Source organism: Balaenoptera musculus, chromosome 3 (genome assembly GCF_009873245.2).
Source record: "Balaenoptera musculus isolate JJ_BM4_2016_0621 chromosome 3, mBalMus1.pri.v3, whole genome shotgun sequence".
Classification (NCBI taxonomy): domain Eukaryota; kingdom Metazoa; phylum Chordata; class Mammalia; order Artiodactyla; family Balaenopteridae; genus Balaenoptera; species Balaenoptera musculus.
In genome coordinates this window covers 163,522,941-163,546,231 of record NC_045787.1, presented here as the reverse complement: position 1 = coordinate 163,546,231, position 23,291 = coordinate 163,522,941, and the positions used below count along the sequence as shown (strand labels likewise).

The following is a 23,291-nucleotide window of genomic DNA, read 5'->3' as shown; positions in this document are numbered from 1 at the left end:
ACTCACACTTTCTGTCTCAAATAGTCAACTGATTTTTGACAAAAGCACCAAAGCAATTCAAAGGGGGAAGCGAACAGCATGGAACAACTGCATATACCTATGGAAAACAATGAACTTCAATCTTACCTCACACTACATACAAAAATTAACTCATAATGTATCACAGACAGAAGTATAGTGCTAAAGGCATCAGTTTTGCTTAAGCTGGGATCTCACTGTACAGCCATAAACCACTGGTCTATAGGATTATTCCTAAAAGATATCTTGTCCTTAAAACAGGACTCTTTTTTTTTTTTTGGCCTTGCTGCATGGCTCTTGTGGGATCTCAGTTCTCCGACCAGGGATTGAACCCGGGCCATTGCAATGAAAAGTGCTGAGTCCTAACCACTGGACAGCCAGGGAATTCCCCCCAAACAAGACTTCTGATCCTTCCTTGCCAGTGTCCACGTCCCCAGTGTCCCAGCTGCAGAGAAAGCTGGAGTTCACACAGGGCCCTCCTTCTTCACCTCAGTCCCACTTCCATATTTATCCATTCTAACTCCAATTTCATCTACCTCTAGATGTGAAGACACCCTCTTCACCCTGGGCCACTGCAATGGCCTAAAGGGGCTCCCCACTTCCTCTCCTTGCTCCTTGCCCCGCCAGCCCAGTCTCCACCCTGCAGCCAGAGCAGCATGGGATTCCTGATTAAAGCCCTCCAACTGCCTCACACTGTGCTCCAGAAAAACCTCGAGATCCTTGCCACTGCCCTGCTCTGCCCTGCTACTGCCGACGTCCCCCTCACAGCCACAGGAGCTGTCCCCATGCTCTTTTCCCTCTTCAGGGTCTTGGCACATCCTGTTTCCTCCACTTAGTGCCCTCCTCCTTCGGGTCTTGGCATACAGAGAGGTCGAGCTGACGCCTCAATCCCAGGAAGGCCCCATGTTATGATCTCATCACACCCTGGGCTTTTCTTCCATTGCACTTAGACTCTCCTATCATGTATTAGTGTGATCAATGTGGGAGACAGTCAGCTGAACTCAAGGACTGTCTGCTCCAAGGGCTGGAACCCTGCCTGCAAGCCTATGACCAGCTCAGTGTCTAGCATGTTGAGGGCGCTTAAGAAATATTACTTGAGTGAATGAGAGAGACCAAAGTCCAGACTCCATTTGCCCATTTCCTGTCCACTACCCAACGTCACAAGCTAAAGTTCTGAGAACTCCCAGGTGGCCTGCTTTCAAGGATTCCTCATAACCAACCTGTGGAGGTGAGTGCTGTTACTGTTTGCATTTTACAGGTGAAGAAAAGGAAGTGTGGATGAGTCCAGTACACTTGCCTGGCATCCCCCAGCTACTAACAATGGAGTCGGGTTTTCAATTCAGGTCTTTTTGGCTTCAGCCCAAGATCTCGCCTGCTGCTCTATGCTGCAAGGGACTCACCTTGGGCTTGGAAAGGCCCAAAGAGCTTATGATACACACTCAATAGAATCTCTATTATTCTTTCAATCAAAAAAAAATTTTTTTTTAATTTTTTATTTTATTTTTATTTATGGCTGTGTTGGGTCTTCATTTCTGTGCGAGGGCTTTCTCCAGTTGCGGCAAGTGGGGGCCACTCTTCATCGCGGTGCGCGGGCCTCTCACTATCGCGGCCCCTCCCATTGCAGAGCACAGGCTCCAGACGCGCAGGCTCAGCAATTGTGGCTCACGGGCTTAGTCGCTCCGCGGCATGTGGGATCTTCCCAGACCAGGGCTCGAACCCGACTCCCCTGCACTGGCAGGCAGATTCTCAACCACTGCGCCACCAGGGAAGCCCCCCCCCCCAAATTTTTTTTTAAGTATCTAGCATGTGGCAGAGGGGGGCGACACACTAGATGCTGGGTATTCACTAGGGACTAAAATTTACAACATCGTGTCATTTGAGTGAGACAGACAAATAAAAGGGGTACGCAAGAATTGTGAAAGAAAGGAAAAAGAGGCAGTGATCAAAAAGGAGGCAAGGCCAGTGGAGGTGATGTGTCAGCTGAGACCTGAAAAATGAGGAAGAGCCGGCCTGAGAGAAGCAGGGGTAGGGACAGTCATAGGCTGTGGGACTTGACCTTGGGGAGCGTCTGTCCAGCTGCGGAGCTAAACGCGACATACACAGACTCGGAGATACTTTAAAAACATAAAGAGACCGAGCCGCCTACAGGCTCTGGGTCTTCACACTCGGAACAAGGCTCTCTCCGTCACTGCTTTTATGTCTTGACTCAAATGTCTTCGCAGCGAGGCCTTCCTTAGCTGCCCCATTTAAAACTCCCACGACCCTTCCTGTCTTCATATCAACAAAGTGTATGTTACTTAATTCTCTAGCCCCGCGCCTGCCTCTCCCACTAGACCGTGAGCGCCACAGAGGGTGAGATTTTTGTTCGGTTCCGTAGCACCTGAGCCTGGGGCAGGTCAACAGATATCTGCTAATCCAATTAATAGCCCTAGGTAGGTTTTGCAGAAAAGGCAGCCACGGTCGGTGCCCGTTCGGCAAAGCCGGACGGGCACCACCATCCTCCGACCAGGGATGAAAGCAGTTCCTAGGTCCGCCCTTGGCCCAGGGGTCGGCTCTGCTCGTCCCCGGCCCAGCCTGTCCGCCTCCTGCCTTCACGCACGACCTTGGGGCCTCACTTACGAGTCTCAGGGTCCCTCGGCCACCCCTTCTCCTCAGACCTCGCTGCCACCCCATCCCCCCACCTCCCTCAGCCACCTCCTCCTCCACAACCGCCGCAGTGCCACCCGCTCTGCGCATGCCCGGCGGCGTGGAGATGCGCGGCGTGCGGAGGACGAAGACCCCCGCGCGCAGGCGCAGGACCGTCCCGCACAGCGTGGGGAGGTGAGTCGGGCGCGCTTGGTCTCTCTGGCCCCACCCACCTTTCCCAACTTCCCCCCCCCAACCCCCAGGCGGGCGCGCACGCGCGATAGGAGCGGAAGGGCGGGCGGGCACGCGCAAGAGGCCGGGCCGGCGACGGAAGCGAGAGAGGCTGTCTGTGGTGGGGGGAGGGGAGGTGACGAGTGCGCGCGCAGCGGGGGCGCGGGCGGCGTGGTGGGGGGGTGGCTGAGGCGGGCGGGCGCGCGCGCCAGGCTTACCCTCGCTCGGCGGCAGCGGCGGCGCCTTCTTTGTTTCGTGAGAAGAGACGAGACGCCCATTCTGCCCCCGGCCCCGCGCGGAGGGGTGGGGGCGGCGCCGGGAAGGCGACGGCGCCGTCGACTCCCGGTAAGGAACGCGGGTCTCGGGGTGAGCGCGGCGCGGGACTTGGGAGGACGGTTTGAATGGAGCCAGGGCGCTGAGGGTGGAGGGGGCCGTTGGCGCCCGGATTGGGGCTGGGGTACGGCGGCGCCCGAGGGTCAAGAAGCCTGGCCGGCACCGCGCGCGCGGGGAAGGCCACAGTGCAGCGAGGCCGCGGCGGCTACAGTATCCGCGGGCCGGTGGGGTGGGGGCCCGGGCCAAGTGGAGGCCGCGCGCCCTTCGCGCGCGTTCTCGCCGGGGTCGCAGGACAAAGCTCGCAGCCCCGTCGGCGGGCCAGGGGCCCGGCCCCCATCGGGGCTCCAACAATAGCCAGGCGTCCTGGCTTTTCTGGCTACGTTGTAACGGGTCCGACTCGAATGTTAATTTTTGGCGAGGCTGCGGTCGGAACTCAGGAGGAAAAACCCCCGGTGTGTCCAGCGTCGCCTGGACACGAACATTAGCAGCCCCCTTGGGTTAGCCGACCTAAAATTTTATTTTAAAAAATCATGTCATTTTAGATTTTCAAGGAAAGGTAAATAACTCTCCTAATCCCTCGCAAGTAGTGACTTCAGAATGTTTGCCCTGAAGCGGGGGTCGGCAGCAAGTGGGGAAGGACCGGGGAAACTGCTGTTGAAAGCATTGTTTTAGTGTTGCATCCTTTTCTCTTCCTCTCAACTGATTTTCCAGATTAAGGCTTTTATTTAATTAAAACGTGGATTTTTCAGGAGAGGATGTTTTGTGCCGGTCTTGAAGACACTAGTCTTGATTCCCCCCCCCCTCCGCCCAGTGAATCCTTGGGGAAAGTAGGGAATAAGCGTGAGAGCCACTTACCAGGAATTTGAAACAAGTTTTCACTTTTAATTGACAGACCGGATTCGAGTTTGATTCCTGGCGTTGCTGGTCACTTAGCTGTGTGACGTGAGGCAAATAGCTTAATCTCTCTGAACCTCTTAGTGTCTTCGTATGTGAAATGGGAATAATGCCACAAATGGAGTTGGTGAAGGCCTGTTAAATGGTTCTTGGCTAGAGGGAAGCACTATTATTGTTGTTCAGTACAATCTCTTCCTTTATTGTTCATTATTTGTTGAGTTCCTACTGGGTGTTCGATGGTTGGAGGTTAGGTGCCCTGAGGAGCCTCTCCAGTCCTGTAGGGGAACAGGTGGTAAATGTGGGAACAACTCCCCTTGGCCTATCATGTGTGAGGAACACAGTGGATGGATGCGCAGGGGAGTGAGTGATGGGAACCGGAGATCAGGGAGGCTGCGTGGAAGAGGGGGGCCTTTACTCAGGATCAGGGAGGACGTCCAGGCTGTATTTGACCAGCCCGGACCAGTCATCGCTCCCCTCTGCTACACTCGCGCATCACCCTGAACCTTTCTTGTGTAGCAGTTACCCCAGTTTGTAATTATACATCTCTTCTTCTCCAAGGGCCATCAGAGCCCTCAGCTGTGTCTACCTGATCTCCTGTAGTGTACCCCGGGCCCAGCACGTAGTAGGCCCTCAGTGAACCTTTGTGGATGAATGAGGAGGGTATGCGGGAGGATTGAGTGAACATGTGTGTGAAGTGCTTGGCACACGACTGAAGGGGGGTTGTAGGCAATAAATGTTAGTTGCTGTTGCTGGTTTTGTTTTTGTTTTTGTTTTTGTTTTTAAACTTTCCAGGCCATTGTTTTCCAAACCTCATTACCCCAACAATGAGGGTGTGTGTGGGGCGGTGGTTAATATGAGGTGGTGGTGTGGAGTGCTAGTTCTGGAATCAGACCTCCTGTATTCACAGCCAGCTCTAAATCCTAGTTTGACCTCAAGCAAGACACTTACCAGTAGGTCCCCCCACTTGTGAAACAGGTATGACAGCGGGACCACCTCAAAGAATTGTCATGAGGGTTGAAAAGATAGTATGCGAAGTGGCTTAACACACTGCAGAGCCTGGCATGTAACGAGCCCTCAATTTATTGGAGTTAATATTGTTTATATATGTATGTATTTGTAAATTAACTCTTTAAAAAACTGAAAACATAAGTTAGAGTCATTCTGTATCCCAGAAATCCCAGGTTTGATGTGCCGGTTATATATATTTTTATAATTTTCTTTAAAATCAATGCATACACAATTATGAAAATAATAAACGTTCTTCCGCATGCCACTTAAAATCATTTTGTGTCCAGCACTTCAGGAGATGTTGATCTTGCAGGTTTTTGAGCTGGGGGTGGTGGTGGGGTGACCTCATCAGAGCTTCTGTGTAGGGCAGTGCAGTTGTCTCCAAACTTCCTGTCAGTGAAAAGCACTCCAACATAAACACATATTTATTTGTATACCTTTGCTACTCCTTGCGGACCCTCAAAACATTGGGAGGTAATCCTAGACCAGCTTCAGGTCCTAGCTGTTTATCAGATGTGGGAGAGTGGGAGGGATTAGTTGTGTTAGGTGAATATCCCATGAGAACGTTCTGCAGGTGAAGAAACTAAGGTCCAGGGATATTTCACCAGGAATTCTCGGGTCGAACATCCAAGTCTGACTCCTGGCTTGGCCACTTTCCCTCTTGGTGCCTCAAGGCAATGGGGGTGACAGTGCCTGGCACGTTTTAAGTCCTCAGACGTGACAGCAGATTTTGGCCTGGGCTATCAGGGCTACCATGGCACAGAGGGCGTTCACAGTCACCAGAGACAGAGCACAACGTGAATGGCGCCCCCTGCAGTTGTGCAAGAAGTAGCCCAGCCACGCGTTCCCCGTTCGTATAGCAAACAAGTGTGCATTGAGTGCCTGTCACGAGCCAGGCACAGCTGGGGGCTGGGGGTTTAGCTGGGAACAGGCAGACAAGGACCTTGTTCTCCGCTCCTACCTGTCTCCTTATTTGCAAAGGGGGACAGTAATAGTACCGAACTTGTAGGATTGCTGCAAGGACTAAACAACAACAAGATGACAGATGACGAACGTTAAGTGCTTAGGACAATGCCTGACACACAAGACTAAACAGTTTGTAGCCGTTGTCATATATTATGATCTCTACAACATCCTAGCGGGTTGAGATACAGAACAGATTTTTGCCCCATTTTAATAGTTCTGTATGTTTTCAAAGTGGTAGCAAAGGAATCAGCTCCTTCATTTTGTCCTTAATAATTTAAAAATTGTGTGCTTAAAAAAAAAAAAATTGTGTGCTTGCAGTTTCACCATACAGCATTGGAAAGAGGGAAGTGTGTCTGGTGGCATGGGTTTTAAAAAATATCAAGTGTTTGTTTTGCATTTCATATATCTCCTCATAACTTGTAACGTTGATTGGAACACTGAAGAGAGAGGTTTTTTTTAAATTAAAATCAAAAGAATACGCCAAACCTACTATAAAAGGGAAGTAACAGCGGCGAGAATATTGGAGGGAGATGTCCGAGGGTTAATACATCAGAACTCAGTTGCTGTTGCTATCACCTTCCAGATGTCATCCCTAAGAAGTATTAAGCTCATTGATAGGATCGGTGATATCTTGGAGTTTTGTTAGCTGCGTGCAAATTTTTCAGGATATGGATTTGATGGGCATGAGAAATTTGGCCTCCACTCATCTTCCTGTGTGGGGAAGGACCTTGCGGGAGGCACCAGGTGTAGCTGGGTCTCTTGGGAGATCATATGTCACAGGGCAGAGGGAAGGAAAGGGATGCATCCATTTCCCTCCAGTTCCCTCAGGGAAGGGGCTTTCTTTAGAAAACAGGTAGCTGGCCCCTTCCTAGAAACCCAGACTGGTTTCCAGGGCTTTGTTTTGGGGTTCTGTTACTTTGCTGAAGGGCCATGTCTTCATTTTTGTGTGTGGGCACTTGTAACTGGGAACAGTCTTGAGTTTTGCTCAGTGTGAAGTTTACCACCCGCAGGAGTGTGATAAAGAGAATGGGCTTTCCCAACGACCTGTACTGTATAGCACAGAGGACTGTACTCAGTATTTTGTAATAACGTATAAGGGAAAAGAATCTGAAAAAGAATACACATATTAATGTGCTGTACACGACATTATAAATCAACTATACTTCTATAAAATTAAAAAAAAGAAAAAGAAAAAGATGATGGGCTTTAAAATGGCTCCTTGGGGTGGTTTAAGTTCTCCTTTCACTGGCAGGTTGCGCCCTGCTGGTTCAGGAAGCAGGTGGCCGAGTGGCAGTTGCTGCCTCACCTGTTACAGTGAGAGACTTGAGGGGGCAGGGTTTGATGTGTACCACCCCACCTTGCTCTGAAAGTCCCAGTAAAGGGGCACAGTGGGTGCCTCCTTGTCCTGATGGTGACGCTGAAGCACAGGGCTCGATGTGCCCTGGGAGCTGCTTCTGGCCCTGATGACCGCAGAGCACACATCCGGCCACAGCCTGGACCGCCAGCGCGCTGAGCGCCCTCATCTGCCTCCTCGAAACACCCCTCAGAGGCTCCCGCCTTTGGAGTGCTTCTCTTTGCTGCACCTTGTGCTCTTCCAGACCCTCCTCCTCCTCCGTCTTCTGATCCTCAGCCTGAATCAGTTACTCAGGCATTAGAGTTGGACAGGCTTGAGGTAGGCAGGACTCTATTCCTACGTGATTTTGGGCAAACAACGTAACCTCTCTGAGCGTAAAACCCCCTGGTTCTCCCATAGTCCCCAGTTGGCACCTCAGTCGCCAGTCATGAACCAAGGGGATGCAAGTTGGGGCTGGAATCCAGCCTGGCTGGGCTTTGCTAAACTAAGCCTGGTTCCAGGGCTGGTCGCCCCCAAGGAAGGGACACCCTTTATATTTCAAATGGCATGTGCTAGCTGAGGCCCTGCTGGTCACCTTGGTCATCCCTGTCTCCTCTCATTCTCTCACATCCATTCCATCTGCCTGTACAGAAAAGTCTTCTAAAACCATCATCGGACCATGTCGCTGCCTCACCCAGAACATTCCAGTAGTTTCCCATTGCACCTAGGGTAGACTCCGACTTCCTTACCACTGCCCTTGAGGCCTGTGATCTGCCCTCTTTGCCCATCTCTGACCTCATCTGCTGCCACACCGTTCTCGCCTGCTCTCCTCCTTCAGGGTCCCACCCCAGGGCCTTTGCACTTGCTGGTCCCTCTGCCTGTCCATAGCCACTGGCTCCCATTTCACTTAAGGTCTCTGCTCAGATGTGTCCCCATCACTGCCCACCATGATTGGAAACGCACCTCCCGTAAGCTTGACCGTTAACCCTGCTACTTTATTCATAGCACTTCCACCCACTGCGTGACATTGTGTGCTATTTATTTGTGTGCTTGTTTCTGTCACTCAGTTGTCCGTCCCACCAGGCAGGGACTTTGTTCTCTGTTGCATGGCCAGTGCCTAGAACCCTGTTCAGCGCAGAGTTTGTTCTCCCTAAGTATTTGGGGGTGGCTGGGGGTCTGTCACGAGTGACACTCGGCAGTTACAGGTGCCACGCCGCCCCACCTATTCTTGGCCACACTTGCACTTTGTGCGTCCCTGTCATGGGGGACACGCACAGGTCACGCATCGTGCTCAGTGTTGAGTACAGAGCAGGCCCCACAGCAGACCCAGTGGTGGGTCATGATGTCCATCCAGCGGGGCTTGGTCAGGCTTAACAGAGAAAAGGAGGAGAGTCTACCCAAGTTTCACGGGGGGCAGGGTCTGGACAGAACTGTACAACTTGTCTTGGTTACTTGATGCGTGTTTGTGCTGGGTCACATTGGAGTCTGGGTCATGGTAAAAAGAGTTTGGAAAACACCTGTGTAGATAGGCTCGTGTTTGTGTTCTTGAAGTGTGGACAGTTTATCTCCCTGCTGGATTAGAGCTTGAACTCCCCGAGGGCAGAGGGCTGGCCTGGTTGTCTTCATGTCTCCTGCCATGTTATAGATGGGGAGGTACTCTTCAGTGGTTTTCAGATGAATGAAAAACTTAAAAAGGGCAGGGGGGAGGATTCCAATGAATGAAATGATATATAATTCCCAGTGCTAAAAATAGTACTTGGTAGCAATTTGGCATGTCTACCTCTGAGGTAGAACTGAGAAGACACTGTAATTTATCATCACGACATGGTTTTTTAGTTTCTCAAATGCATTCCCTTTTAAATGTAGGGCAAGGTTTTGCTACTTAATTATATTGCAAGGGAAATGCCACAGAACAGCCAGCTTCCCAGGGTCTCAGGAATAAGCCATTTCCACGCGGTCCTTAAAACCACAGGTGCCCCGCCCTGCACGTCCTTGCAGGTTCGAGGACTAGTGCACCCCACACCGTCAGGTCAGGTGTGGAGGGTTTTCTTAGTCGTGGAGTGTGGCGGGGGTGGGGATGGGGGAGGTGGAAATCTCATTTTGTAGTTTAAATGTGGTAGATGGGGCTGGCTCTGCTGAAGCCATCCGGCCCGGCCACCTTGCACCGTCTGAGTGCCGGGTCCTGACTTGACCGCAGTGTTGCTGCTGCTGAAATGTGTCTTCGAACAAATTTCTCCACGCCCCAGAAAACAAAAGAGCAGCCATCCTGGGACCAAACTTAAATATAAAGCTGGTTTTTAGGCAAGATGGAAAAAAAAAAAGCCAACCCATAATCTCAGCAAGCAGATTTCAGAGGGTCCCGATCGCCTGTTGGCAGCCTGTCCTGCCACAGTGGCCAGCCACCACGGTCCTTTTTTATTTCTAAGAGAAACGCTAAGAGTGGTACGAAAGAAGAAACTAGACCTCTGATCCTCAAGCAGGTCTGGTTCCGCATGTGAATGTCGGCATAGTGATTTTGGTGAAGTTGAAAGTAGGTGGAAAATAACACAGTCCGCAGATCCTTTCATCTTCCTCCTTTATTTCCACAAAGGCACTTCTTGGGGCATCTTTTCTGGGTGTTTATCTCCCAGGTATTTTTTCTGATCCAGGGCTTTTTTTTTTTCTTTTTCCTTAAAGTGTTTTTTAAAAATCTGTTTACAAAAGTAATAGTTAAAACAAACACACAAAGAAAAAGTCCAGAAATGTGTGATGTGGAAAGTGTAAGCTCCCCAACAGACGCCTCCAGAGAGAGCCGCTGGCAGTTTGGTACGTGTTTTCTGGCTTCTGTGCTCGGATTAACGTGCAGAAATTGTTCTTCTTAGTAAAGTGGGGTTCGGGCCAAGCACCCCTAACTTTGACGATGCCTTGTTCCCCTGCTTCATTTTGGACCATCCTCTGTGTCCACGTGTACCGTGTCCCGCATTCATTTTTAATGATGCTTTGACTTGTACAGCATGGATTGCGGGCAGTTCTGGTTGTTCGGCAGTTGGGGGGCTTCTCAGAGAAACTGAGGTGAAATGGCTGAGTCCCTTCCAGACCCTTTGGCCCCAGGAACCTGGGAGTCTGTTTTCATCTCACAGCCTCCTGAACTGTCTTTAGTTTTCAGCTTTTTGGTTCTGGCCCTGGAGTACATTTACTTTCTGTCACATGCCTTCGGGCTACCTGCCCAAGGTTCCGTTCCCCACTCGTGGAACCCCCAAATACCCCTGCCCCTCGGGCCACACACATCTCGATGAGGCTCCCAGACACACACGTGCTAGTGGCTTTGCCATTTTGGCCCCTGCATCCCCTTGTCCTTCGCTTTTCTCGCCTGCTTAGGTTTGGGTTGTCTGTCTGGTTTGAGATGGATTTCTGTGTTGTGCAAAGTTGCCCCACCTCTTCCAGCCCAGACACCAAGTGAGTTGTCAGAGAGGGACTTGTTGCGGGAGTCCAGGCAGCACCAGAAAGCCACCTGAACCCCCCTGAGGCAGCCTTGAGGATGACCTAGGGGACCCAAGGGCTTTGCTGAAAATGCCAGATCTTTAGTTTCCTGTATGAGGAGGGCAGGGGTGTTTGGTGATGAGGGAAGAAGGGGTTTGGGGAGAGGGGTGTTCCTTGCCCTCAGATCTTATCTCTCTTCTGAAATTCCTGGCTGAACTTGTCTGGCCCGCCCTGGGTAGGAGCACATTGGTATCCCGTCCCACACCCTCTCTGGCTCTCCTCAGGGCCATGCCCAGCCCCGCACCTCAGGAAGGGCTGGCTTGATGATGGCTAAGAACAACTCCTTTGTGCAGTGGGAGCTAAAAAGGCAAGGGAGAGTTTGTGGCCCAGATCCTATCCATTGATTGTCAGGCTGGACCGCGGTCAGTTTTGACAGCTGGTCCTCACTTGCACCAAGGCTGTGCTGGCGTTCAGGCAGCCGCTGCTCCTCCAGGTCAGCGGAGCTGCCTCGTGCAACCTCTACTTCCCGAGGAGGGAATTGAGCCTGTTGTCCTGAGTGCCGTGCGTCCGGAGCGCTAATGGCTGATTTCACCAGCAGCGTGGTAGCGCTTGCTGCTGGCATGTGCCTGGCGTGTGTTAGGTTGTGTGACACAGCTAGCGACCCCTGAGGGAGGGACTGGTCTCAGCCCCAGCCCGCAGAGAGGAAACAGGCTCAGGGAGTGCGGCGTTGTGCCACTGGCAGGTGGCAGAGTCCACGCTCAGAGTCTGAGCTCTACTATGGCCTTGGGCTTGTGACGCCAGCTCTTGCATTGACCCACTGGGTGGCCTGTGAGCCTCAGGGACCCCTCTGTCTGGTAGTCCTTCCTCGTAGGGTGGTGGTGCAGGCTCAGTGAGGAAATAAATTCCTGTCCTTATTACCAAATGGGACCACTCCTTTCCCTCCCCTCTCTGACTGGATCTTACCTCCCTGCGCTTTCTTTGTGACTGATTCGTCCTCAATAATTGTAAACCACTAGGAGGCGGGAACAAGTCACAATCCCCCTGGACTTTAAAATATTCCTTCCCTTTCTCTATCTCCGTGATCTTGGGTAGTAAAGTGTCACAGTACTTCTGACACCAAACGTGGGTGTTCCACACCAACCAATTCTCCAAGTTCCTGTGGACAAAAACAGGGTGTCCTACAGTTCAATTCAATTCTGACAGTAACTACCCAGAGTTGGTGCAGACCTCACAGGTTAAGGGCTCAGTCCCACAAGACTGCCCCCCACTTCAGATGCCAGTCGCACGTAGTGGGTCCCAAGGTTATCCACACTTCTGTCCAACTTGGTTACAAACGTGGATTCCCATGACCCCCTCATAAGGTTTGATAATTTGCTGTAACAACTCAAAAAACTCAAGAAGACACTTATGTTTACCAGTTTATAAAGGATACAGATGAACAGCCAGAAGAGATACATAGGGTGAGGTCTGGAAAGGTCCGGAGCGCAGGAGCTTCTGTCCGCATGAAGTTGGGGTGCACCACCCTCTTGGCACGTGGATGTGTTCACCAACCCAGAAGCTCTCTGAATGCCATAGTTTAGGGGTTTTATGGTGCTTCATCACGTAACCATGATCGATTAACTCAATCTCCAGCCCCTCCCCCCTCACTGGAGAATGGGGTGGGGATGAAGGTTCTAAGCTTCTCACCATGGTTTGATCTTTCTGACGACCAGCTCCCATCCTGAAGCCATCCAGGAGCCCACCTAGAGTAGCCTCATTAGAACAAAAGACACTCCTATCACTGAGGAAATTCTAAGGGATTTTGGAGCTCTGTGTAAGATGCTCTTATCACTCCTATCACTACACAGGTTTTAGGAACTCTGTCAGGAACTGAAGGCAGAGACCAAATATATTATTTCTCATTGTCACAGGTAGTCAAAGATTTCTTAAACAGGACCCCAAAACCACTAACCATAAAAGAACTGACTTGATACATTGGACATCATTAAAATTAAGAACTTCTCTTCATCGCTGGGAGACAGTAATAGCAACCACATATCCCCAATAAAATGTTAGTGAAAGCTTACAGCCTGTACAAAAGTGGACCTCTTGGTGGCCAGTAAGCATATGGAAAGGTGCAACACTATTAGTCACAAGGGAAATGCAAATTAAAACTGGAATAAGGTACGATTATACACTCACCAGAACGGTTACAAATTAAAAAGACTGACAGCACCAAGAGTTGATTTAGAGGAACTGGAACGCTCACCCAGCTGCTGCAGGGAGGGTGGTGTATGTGATTGTCATGCTGATTTGGAAAACTGACAATATCTGCCAAGGTGAAGTTATGCCTCCCTCATGACCAGCAGTTCCCCTCCTGGACAAACAAGGAAAATGAGCGCCCACATCCACCAAATGACACTGTTCACAGCAGCTTTATGTGTGCTAAAACCTGGGAGCACAACATCTGGGAACAGGAGAATTGACAGTAGCATCCAACTGCGTGGATGCCCGCCCCTCCCAGACCTAGCGATGAGCAGAAGTAAACTATATGACCCTCTTTTCTTTTCTTTCTTTTTTCTTTTTTTTTTTGGCCACACTGCACGGCATATGGGATCTTAGTTCTCTGACCAGGGATCAGACTCATACCCCCTGCAAAAGGAAGTGCAGAGTCCTAACCACTGGACCGCCAGGGAAGTCCCTGACCCTCTTTTCAGATTGAGTTCAGTAACAAGCGAAACTAACCTACAGTGAGAAAGTCAGAACAGGAGTTCCACCGGGAGGGTGGTTCTGGATGGGAAGGGGCCAAAGACCCCTTCTGGAATGTTGGAAGTGCTATGTCTGATCTAGGATTCATCCAGCTGTATACCTACGATCAGGGCACTTTAGGTATGCCAGAACTCAAGATCCCCCTCCTCAGTACTACACCAAGGACCCGAGAGCCGCTCCCCAGTTCCATTTTTCTGTTCTCTCCAACGCTATGCTGTAGGACTGCCCTCCTGTGTCCACAGGTGGCACCAGCACCAACCCCTGGTGGGGCTTTTGATGGAACCCTACCTGCTTTGCTGCTCAGGATGGTTTTGCATTGTGTCTGCACTTTTTGGATCTCCTTTACTGTCGTTGCCACGTGTGTCTGAGCTTTCAAGTCCAGAAACGAGTTTGCTGACGGTGGCTCCGTACCTGTTTCATTGCAACCTGACCCTTCAGAGGTGGCAGCTTCTGAAGGAAATGCCATTTAAAAAGGGTTTTGTGAAAGCCCATGCTTCTTGAAGGCGAAGGTTGCCATACTCGGGCGTGAAAGTCTTTTTCACTGCCCTCCTATGTCTTTGGTGAGCTGCTGTGTGTCACCGATGACGTTAGTGGTGCTGTGAGAGGAGGCAGTTGATTCCTAGAGGGACCTTGGGAAGAGCTGTCCTTCCAGAGGCACATCGGTTCGTCTGTCTTTAGATAGGAGGGTGGTGTGGATTTTATTTTGCCATCAGTTTCAGTTGGCTTGACTTGGAGTGGAGACCTCCAGGTGAGAAAGAAACCATGAGCTGCCAGATGCCACAGGTTCCTTAAGGAGCTGCAGGACTGTTGTCCCTCTTCCCGCCTCAGCAGCGCTCTGTGGACCCGAAGAGAGGGCCTGTGGACACAAAGGGCCCAGAAGGGAGCCCCGAGGAGCCATCATCCTCAGTCCAGCCACGGCCACGTCCGTATCACTCGGCTGCCCACCTGGGAAGTGTGACTGCTGGTGCATCCACCCTGTAGACAAACCCCTGGACCAGAGGTTTCCAACTCTAGAATCAGCATTTTAGCAAACGAGATACAGGGTGCAGACCGCTGTCACGTGGCAGGGCAAACAGCATCCTGTTTGTGCGGCAGAATGTGTGAATATTCACATGGAGCTGAATCAGGTCAAATTTTTTTTTTTTTTTAATTGTGGTATAGTTGATTTACAATATTAGTTTCAGGTGTACGATGTGATTCAGACGTTTTTGTACATTATACTCCATTTAAAGTTATCATAAAATATTGACTGTATTCCCTATGCTGTACAATATATCCTTGTAGATTATTCATTTTATACATAGTAGTTTGTACCTCCTCATCCTCTACCGCCATCTTGCCCCTCCCTCTCCTCTCTCCCCACTGGTCACCATTAGTTCTCTATATCTGTGAGTCTGTTTCTGTTTTGTTATGTTCATTTGTTTTATTTTTAGATTCCATATATAAGTGACAACAGAGTATTTGTCTTTCTCTGACGTATTTGACTAAGCATAATACCCTCTAGGTCCATCCATGTTGCAAATGGCAAAATTCCATTCTTTTTTTTATGGCTGAGTGATATTCTGTTGTATATATGTGTGTGTGTGTGTGTGTGTGTGTATATACACACGCACACCACATCTTTATCCATTCATCTGTGGCTGGATACTTAGGTTACTTCCATATCTTGGCTACTGTAAATAATACTGCTATGAACATTTGGGTGCATGTGTCTTTTCTGCATATATTCTTGTCTCCTTTGTTGTAGATTAATTGACCATAAATGCGTGGATTTATTTCTGGGCTCTATTCTGTTCCATTGATCTGTGTGTCTGTTTCTGTGCCAGTGCCATACTCTTTTGATTACTCTGGCTTTGTAGTGTAGTCTGAAGTCAGGGAGCATGATACCTCCAGCCCTGTTCTTCTTTCTCAGTATTGCTTTGGTAATTCAGGGTCTTTTGTGTTTCCCTACAAATTTTAGAATTATTTGTTCTAGTTCTGTAAAAAATGCCATGGGTATTTTCATAGGGATTGCACTGAATCTGTAGATTGCCTTGGGTAATTTGGTCATTTTAACAACACTGATTCTTCCAGTCCATGAACACAGTGTATCTTTCCATCTGTTTGTGTTTCTTCAGTTTCTTTCATCAGAGTTTTAGAATTTTCTGAGTACAGGTCTTTTTGAATCAGGTCAGATTTTGCTTCCAAATGAATTTGTCTCGAATTTATTTTTTTTTAAAGTTTGATTTTTTTCCTTGAGCGTATTGGGTTTTGGATTTGTGGGGAAGGGATTGTGAGCACATGTCAGTTCTCCAGCACTCCTGTTAGGTGTATTTAAGGTCCAGCACTGAGGCTCCTTGAGCTTTGGAGGAGATCAGGGATGCCGGGAGGATGGTGGAGTGTTTTCTCGTAAGGTCAGGTGTGTTCACAAGCAGGCAGGGGTGACAGCTGCTGGTCCTGGCTCTGCCAAGATTTCTGACCCTCTCTGTTCCAGTTATTTAGTCATGAAACTGGACTGAAGAAGTTCGGGCTTTTGATCTGTTATCCAGGAAGATATACCCCCACCTTTCAAATGAAGACTTTTTTTTTTTTTTTGAGTCAAGAGAATTAAAAATGTTCCTGTACTTTTTCAAGATTTATCCTTAGAATCAGGAGAGCCCAGTAGAGCTTAGGGGCAAAGAGATTCATTCCCCAAACCAAAAAGTCCACAGAAACAAAAGCAGATTTGTGGCATGCCAACAAGAGAGGGGCTTTTGATAATTAATAAGGACCTACTTTAGAGCACAGGGAACTCTACTCAGTGCTCTGTAATGGCCTGTATGGGAAAAAAAATCTAAAAAAGAGTGGGTATATGTATATGTACAACTGATTCACTTTGCTGTACAGCAGCAAGTAACACGACATTGTAAATCATCTATACTCCAATTAAAAAGTAAATAAATAAAGAGGGGCTTTTAAATAACTCGGGATGCATCAGCACCAGGGAACTTGGTGGAACTGCTAGAATTTGTGTCTTGAAGACTGTTAAATGATGAAAAGGTCGTAGGTATGATTCTCTGAAGAGAAAGCTGGCCTAGAATGTGCTGAGTAATTCTGTAGAGCGAGTGTCTGTGTGTGTAATAGCCTCGAAGGAGAAGCACTGGAGTGTGGCCGGGTCCCAGCGGGAACACCGGTCAGCTCTCCATCCTGAGAGGGCTCCATCGTCATAGCTCTGGGGGTCTCTGAGGAGCTGCAGCCCTCTCTCCCCACACATACCCTGCTGGGAGGGGTAAGGAGGGCAGGGTTGCTTCTTGCTCTCTGCAGGGCCAGCAAGCACTTAACCTCTGTGTCTGGTAGGACGATGGGTAATTTTAAGTTTCTGTATTCTTTTTATGTTTTCCAGATTTCAGCACTGAGAATGTATTACTCCTTTATCAGGAAAGGGGTTGTTAAAGAGAATTTTACTTACAGCCATAGAACTTACAGTCATAACATATTGAGGGTTCCCTGAAAACTGAACCCTTACTGTAGGGAGCACTTATAAAATTTATCAGCTCACAGACCAATCATAGCAATCATAACTTACCAACATCATTGGATATTTTTTTACCTGATTTTTGGATCTTGTGGAGGCTCGGGGTCATAGTTCCGGGCATCAGTTTTTAGTTTACAGCACTTGAATATCACTTTTGAAGTATTTGAGATATCAGAGTGCCATTAGTTCTGTAATACTTCTCTTTAAAGGAGCCTACTTTTAAAACTTAAATTCATGTATTTTAAAGGAAACTTGGTCTCACTGCCTTAAGTGGAAACCAGCATTACTTGCTGTGAATATTTGTTTTAGTTGATGAAGGTCCAGTCAGATGCTGTTGCCAGCAAAGGCTTTGAGCCTTAGTCACGTTCTTCTTTTTTCTTAAATAGGAAGATGAGCAAGTGTTGGAGTGATGTGAAGGGTGTGTCAGCACTGCCCTGCGACGTCCTCTCTGTTGTAATCAGAAAGATACCAGGGGAAGTGAGGCAGTATCACCTGGTGCCTCCACCTCCTGAGTCCCACCCCTTCCTCGGGGGACTTTGATCTGATTTTGGGTGCCTGATGTATCACCTCCTCAGAGAGGAATGGAGGAGAAAGGACTGGGTGACTGGGGGTGCCCGTCAAAGGCGCCAACTCCCTGTCAGATGGGTGCTCTGACATGACTGTGTGTGATCGTCCTTGACCTGCCCTGACCCGCCCAGCCGATGGCCGTGACCCCCACGCTGACTGGGACTTTCTTCCAGCAGGAGACCACTGTCCGCAGCTCCCGTGAAGATGTCCACTCCAGACCCACCCCTGGGCGGAACTCCTCGGCCAGGCCCTTCCCCGGGCCCGGGCCCCTCCCCTGGAGCCATGTTGGGCCCTAGCCCAGGTCCCTCACCCGGCTCCGCCCACAGCATGATGGGGCCCAGCCCAGGGCCTCCCTCAGCAGGACACCCCATCCCGACCCAGGGGCCTGGAGGATACCCTCAGGACAACATGCACCAGATGCACAAGGTAGGGAGCCCTGGGCCCGCTGCCCCACCAGCTGGTCCTCACCATCAGAGACGGGAGGGTGAGCAGCACATCCTGGCCTCCGCTGCGAGCCGGCAGCCACCCCACCCTCTGTCTCTCACGCCCGTTGTTTTATTAATGAATTAAAAATGTCCAAATCCTGAAAGATGGCTTACAGCCCATGGTTTCCTCCACTCGGGCTGCTCGGCTCACCCGGGTAACTCACGGAGCACAGCAGCAGGTGCCCTTTGTCCCCACTTGATCCTGTACTCGGACACCACTGTCTTAACCACTTACCTGAGTTGATCAGGGATGCTTTTGCCAGTGAGATGAAAAAAACCTCTTTTAACACAAATGGTTGTGCTCTCTCTTTGCATTCCTGGGCGGTGGTTGAAGGAAATGAGGAAAATACCCTCTTATGGATAGCATGTTATGGACAGTATTTTGCCCATTTTGCAGACGAGGAAGTAAGGTCTCAGAGAGATGGTCACTCAGTGAGTTGGTGGCAGAGCCATCTCACCCCTCCGGCCCTCCCAGCCCCTCAGGCATGTGCCACACCGCTGACCTCCCACACAGTGAGGTGACTCCCTGCCCTCCCCATCCCCCATAGATTTTTGTCAACTTCTATACAGTATCTGTCTTGTCACTTCCCTCTTGGAAAGCTGTTGGTGATCTCCCCCCATCCCCCCACCCCCACACACACGCTGATTGAGGCCAGCTTCTCCTCTAGCACCATCTCCTTTTCCCTCTCTGACCATTTTGTTTCTTCCTCCTGGACACTTGACACATGTTTGTCAGACGCCTGCCATGTGTCTGGCCTAGGAGCTGAGTCTGGTGGTGCCCTTCACCTGCCTGCACAGAGCTCCTGCTCTGGGGGAGGCGAGCCCATCAGTCAGCTCCACCAGCCCAGGGAAGAAGGAGCAGAGGGTGGGCCCCACCCGGTGGGCCCCACCCAGGGTTCTCCTCAGCATCCCGAGGGCCCCCTGCTTCTTCTGCTTGTGAAGCTGGCCCTCGTGCTCCCAGCCCGGTGCCCTCTCGTCCTCCTCTCACGGCGCACACTGAGCTGTAGCTGACTTTGCTGGGCCAACTATTAGACCAGAGAGCTGGATGTTTGCATTAACCGGGCCTACAGAGGGCCTGGAAGGGTCTCGGAAAATGTCCCCTTTCCCAGCCGTTCCGTAGGGGGAGTGCTTAGTGCTGAGCATCAGGAGGGAAAATGTGTGTTTCTGTCCCACCAGGATCTGATCGAGCCTCCGCGGAGGGGCAGAACGATGCTGCAGACAGCCTCCCTCCCAGCTAGCAGGTGGGAGGCCAATCTCGGATCAGTGAGGACATTTGACATACTGTTACCATACTTCATGGGCAGGAGTTACTGCCCGTCTCTCTGACTTACAGTCTCCCAGGCAAGAGGGTCCCCCTTCCAAAGACTTGTGGTCACAAGGTCTTCTTGTGATGATGAACAGGGAGCTTGGTGTCCCAGCTAAAACTGCTCCTGACCTGGAGCTATGTGTGGCCTTTCCTTGTGAGATTTTGGCTGTCTGAAAGTGTCTCCTCACCCTCTCCCTGATGTCCTAGTCCAGCTGTCCCCTTGCCTCTAGACCGCCAATCTGCAGGTTCCCTGGGTGGCACTATTTCATGCACCTGCCTTGACACCTAAGTAGATGTCAGGACCATGTCTTGGACCTAAGCCACTTGGTCATGTTGGCGGTTCAGTAAATGCCGTGGCGACTTTGGATGGGCATTATTAGTGATATTGAGCTCCTCTCACTCAGCGCCTTTCTGTGCAGCCTCTTCCCTTCCCCCCTTGCTGATCCTGCCTTGTTGTCCACTCTCGTAGCCAATGGAGTCCATGCACGAGAAGGGCATATCGGACGACCCCCGCTACAACCAGATGAAGGGGATGGGGATGCGGTCGGGGGGCCACGCCGGGATGGGGCCCCCGCCAAGCCCCATGGACCAGCACTCCCAAGGTATGGTTTCCTTTCTTTTCTTTCTTCATGTTTGTTGCCCTCCAGAAGTCCCGAGGTCATTTTCCTAATCGGGTCACCCACGCATGGATTCAGAGGACCTAGGACAGTTGAGCCTCGTGGGAGACCCTGCCACAGGGGGCTGTTTAGCTTGTGCCTGGCTGGTGCCCTGTTCAGGGCGTCTTGTCTTGGAGCAGCCCTAGGAGAGCGGATACTGGTGGGACAGAACTGTGTTCAGCGCTGGGTGTTAGACAAGCCCTGGGCAGGATGGGCTCCTCGGGATAGCAGCTCTGGTGCCACCCAACGCAGACTCCTGGGATTTCCCTGACGGTCCAGTGGTTAGGACTTGGTGCTTCCACTGCCGGGGCCCTGGGTTTGATCGCTGGTCAGGGAACTAAGATCCCGCAAGCCGCGTGGCACAGCCGAAAAAAAAAAAGAAGAAGAAATGCAGACTCCTGGGCTCAGCCCTGCTCCAGACCTGCTGAGTCAGAATTTCAGGAGCGGGGCGGGACTCAGCTTTAACAAGCCCTCCAGGTACTTTTCTGAACAGGGAAGTTTGAGAAGCGATGGGGTACATGGCTTCCTGTCACGGGGTGGGAAGCTCAGGGGCTCCGCAGGTAATGGAAGTGAGAGGAGTGGGCCTGGCCAAGCCGAGGGGCAGGGGGGCAGGCCCAGAGAAAGCCCAGATCTGTGTGACATCTCAGCTTTAATCGTTGGCAGGTTACTGAGAGATGGGCCGAACCAAACCTGCTGTGCAGGCCACCAACCAAGCTGCGAGCGTGTGCCCTCTGGGTGCCTCTTGTTTGAATCATGAGAACGAAATCTCAGGGTAGGGGCCAGTGTAATCATGGGAACGAAATCTCAGGGTAGGGGCCAGTGTAAGCAGGCAAGGGTTCCCGTCTCTGCCTTAAAAATTACTGGACATGTGCTGCCGAGTGACCGCTCGGATCCACGTTTCCCCGCAGGTTACCCCTCGCCCCTGGGTGGCTCCGAGCACGCCTCCAGTCCGGTTCCAGCCAGCGGCCCGTCCTCGGGCCCGCAGATGTCGTCCGGGCCTGGAGGCGCCCCGCTGGATGGTGCTGACCCCCAGGCTTTGGGGCAGCAGAACCGGGGCCCGACCCCCTTTAACCAGAACCAGCTGCACCAGCTCAGAGCTCAGATCATGGCCTACAAGATGCTGGCCCGGGGGCAGCCCCTCCCTGACCACCTGCAGATGGCAGTGCAGGGGAAGCGGCCGATGCCCGGGATGCAGCAGCAGATGCCAACACTACCTCCACCCTCTGTGTCCGCAACAGGACCTGGCCCTGGGCCCGGGCCAGGCCCCGGTCCTGGACCAGCACCTCCAAACTACAGCAGGCCTCACGGTAAGGCCCACCACCCATGGCCCTCGGGGCAGGGAGGGGTCTCAGAGCAAACTGACAGGGGTGTGGGCATCAGTGTCGGGCAGCTCTGGACTCTGCCGCCCATCGGCTTCCCCGACAGCAGGGTTGCTGTCGTGATAAATGTTTCTCCAGCTGCCCCCTTTCTCCCCTGGTGCCCACAATGAGGGGCTTGTTGTTGGGTGTGTCCCCTGGAGCCAGGGCTGCCCAGGGAGGCAGGTGCAGGGAGAAACACAGGACGCGTTTTATCCTCTTGTCCATTTCTCCCTGCGTGCAGGTATGGGAGGGCCCAACATGCCCCCTCCAGGACCCTCAGGCGTGCCCCCCGGGATGCCCGGGCAGCCCCCCGGAGGGCCTCCCAAGCCCTGGCCTGAAGGTAAGTTCCCTCTGTTCTGGTGACACGTCTGTGCCCTGACTCCCATGTCAAGTTTGCATCACGCAGACCCTGAGATGAGCCCGGTCAGAGAGAGCGGGCCGAGGACGCGTCCTCGCTGCCTCTGCCGTCTTCTTTGGGTCTCACCTGGCACTGCTCAGCTCCCAAAGGCTTGGGTTTGGTTCCATTCCTCTATACCTGCCCACCCTTGTCTTGTGGCTCGCGGTGACCCTGGGGTTTCTAAGCTGCTCGCGGGAAGAGAAGGATACTAATGACTGAGTCCACCGTGGGACTCAAGTGAGAGGCCCGGCTGCAGCTGCAGGCAGCGTCCTTCAGGACGCAGTGTCCCGAGCCTGGAGGTTATGGCTGACTCTCTTCCCTCCCAGAGCTGTGAGAGGCAGGCAGGATGGCAGGGCGGCTCGGGGTTCTGTCTCTCCTGTGTTCTGTGTAAAATGTAGTTAGTACTTATTTGAAGGTCACATCTGTTAGGTCAAAGCAGTGGATAAAACGGACTCATTCCCCATCCTCACGGGCCCTGAGGTTCAGTGATGGGCATTGAAGGGCTAATCGCTTAAATAGGATTCCGTTGGAGCTGGGGTGGATGAAAGGCAGGCAACTGCTGCTCCTGTGAGGCCACAGCATAGCAAGAGCACACCCAGACTCAGCACTTGGACCAGTAGGGGGCTTTGGGGAAGGGGCCTGTAGGCTGAGATCTGGAGGAGGAGGAGGAAGCGAGCCCCATAGGCGAGGAGTGGTGTGGCAGTGAGAGGTGGGGGTTATGGGGAGCTGCCCAGGCCTTGTCAGCCTTGGGGACGAGTTAGTCCCCAGGGCAGTAAACGCCCAGCAGGCTTGTCATCTCCACCTGGAACGGACTCAGAATTCAACGCTGTGCCCTGCTTCTTGACTCCCCTCAGGACCCATGGCGAATGCTGCTGCCCCCACAAGCACACCTCAGAAGCTGATCCCCCCGCAGCCAACGGGTCGCCCTTCGCCTGCACCCCCCGCCGTCCCTCCTGCTGCCTCCCCCGTGATGCCGCCCCAGACACAGTCGCCGGGGCAGCCGGCCCAGCCCGCCCCCATGGTGCCGCTCCACCAGAAGCAGAGCCGCATCACCCCCATCCAGAAGCCGCGGGGCCTGGACCCCGTGGAGATCCTGCAGGAGCGGGAGTACAGGTGAGGGTGTTGCCGCGCCCCCCCCCCCCCACCCCAGGTCACGCGTTGATGTGGTTCACACTTCTAAAGGCCTATGGGGTATGCAGCCAGAGATCACTCTCCTGCCTCTGTCCCCAGCCTCCCGGTTCTCTGGGTCAGTGTGTATCCTTCCAGAGAAACCGAGTATGTGTACAGGCAGATAGGTGCAAGTGGCTGTGCGGTCCCCTAATGGTACCTGACGTGTGCACTGTTCTTCCCCTAGCAAAATATCTTAGGGATCATCCCCTATTTGTACAAAATAAGCTCTTTTTTTTCTGGACAC

General features: G+C 51.8%; 1 protein-coding gene across 12 annotated transcripts in view; it reads left to right on the top strand.

Annotated features, from left to right (window-relative positions):
- Positions 1-2,948: 2,948 nt before the first annotated feature.
- SMARCA4 (SWI/SNF related, matrix associated, actin dependent regulator of chromatin, subfamily a, member 4) overlaps positions 2,949-23,291 on the top strand; it is an 86,129-nt gene continuing 65,786 nt past the window's right edge. For 7 of the 12 annotated variants that reach the window (XM_036845606.1, XM_036845603.1, XM_036845602.1 and 4 more), the window contains exons 1-5: positions 17,880-18,101; positions 19,936-20,068; positions 21,031-21,429; positions 21,722-21,820; positions 22,732-22,990. In XM_036845606.1, coding sequence (XP_036701501.1) covers positions 17,880-18,101; positions 19,936-20,068; positions 21,031-21,429; positions 21,722-21,820; positions 22,732-22,990 — 1,112 coding nt within the window. Of the gene's footprint in view, positions 3,220-17,848; positions 18,102-19,336; positions 19,402-19,935; positions 20,069-21,030; positions 21,430-21,721; positions 21,821-22,731; positions 22,991-23,291 lie in introns of those variants that run through there. The other 5 variants (XM_036845604.1, XM_036845598.1, XM_036845597.1 and 2 more) reach the window with 4 other exon arrangements.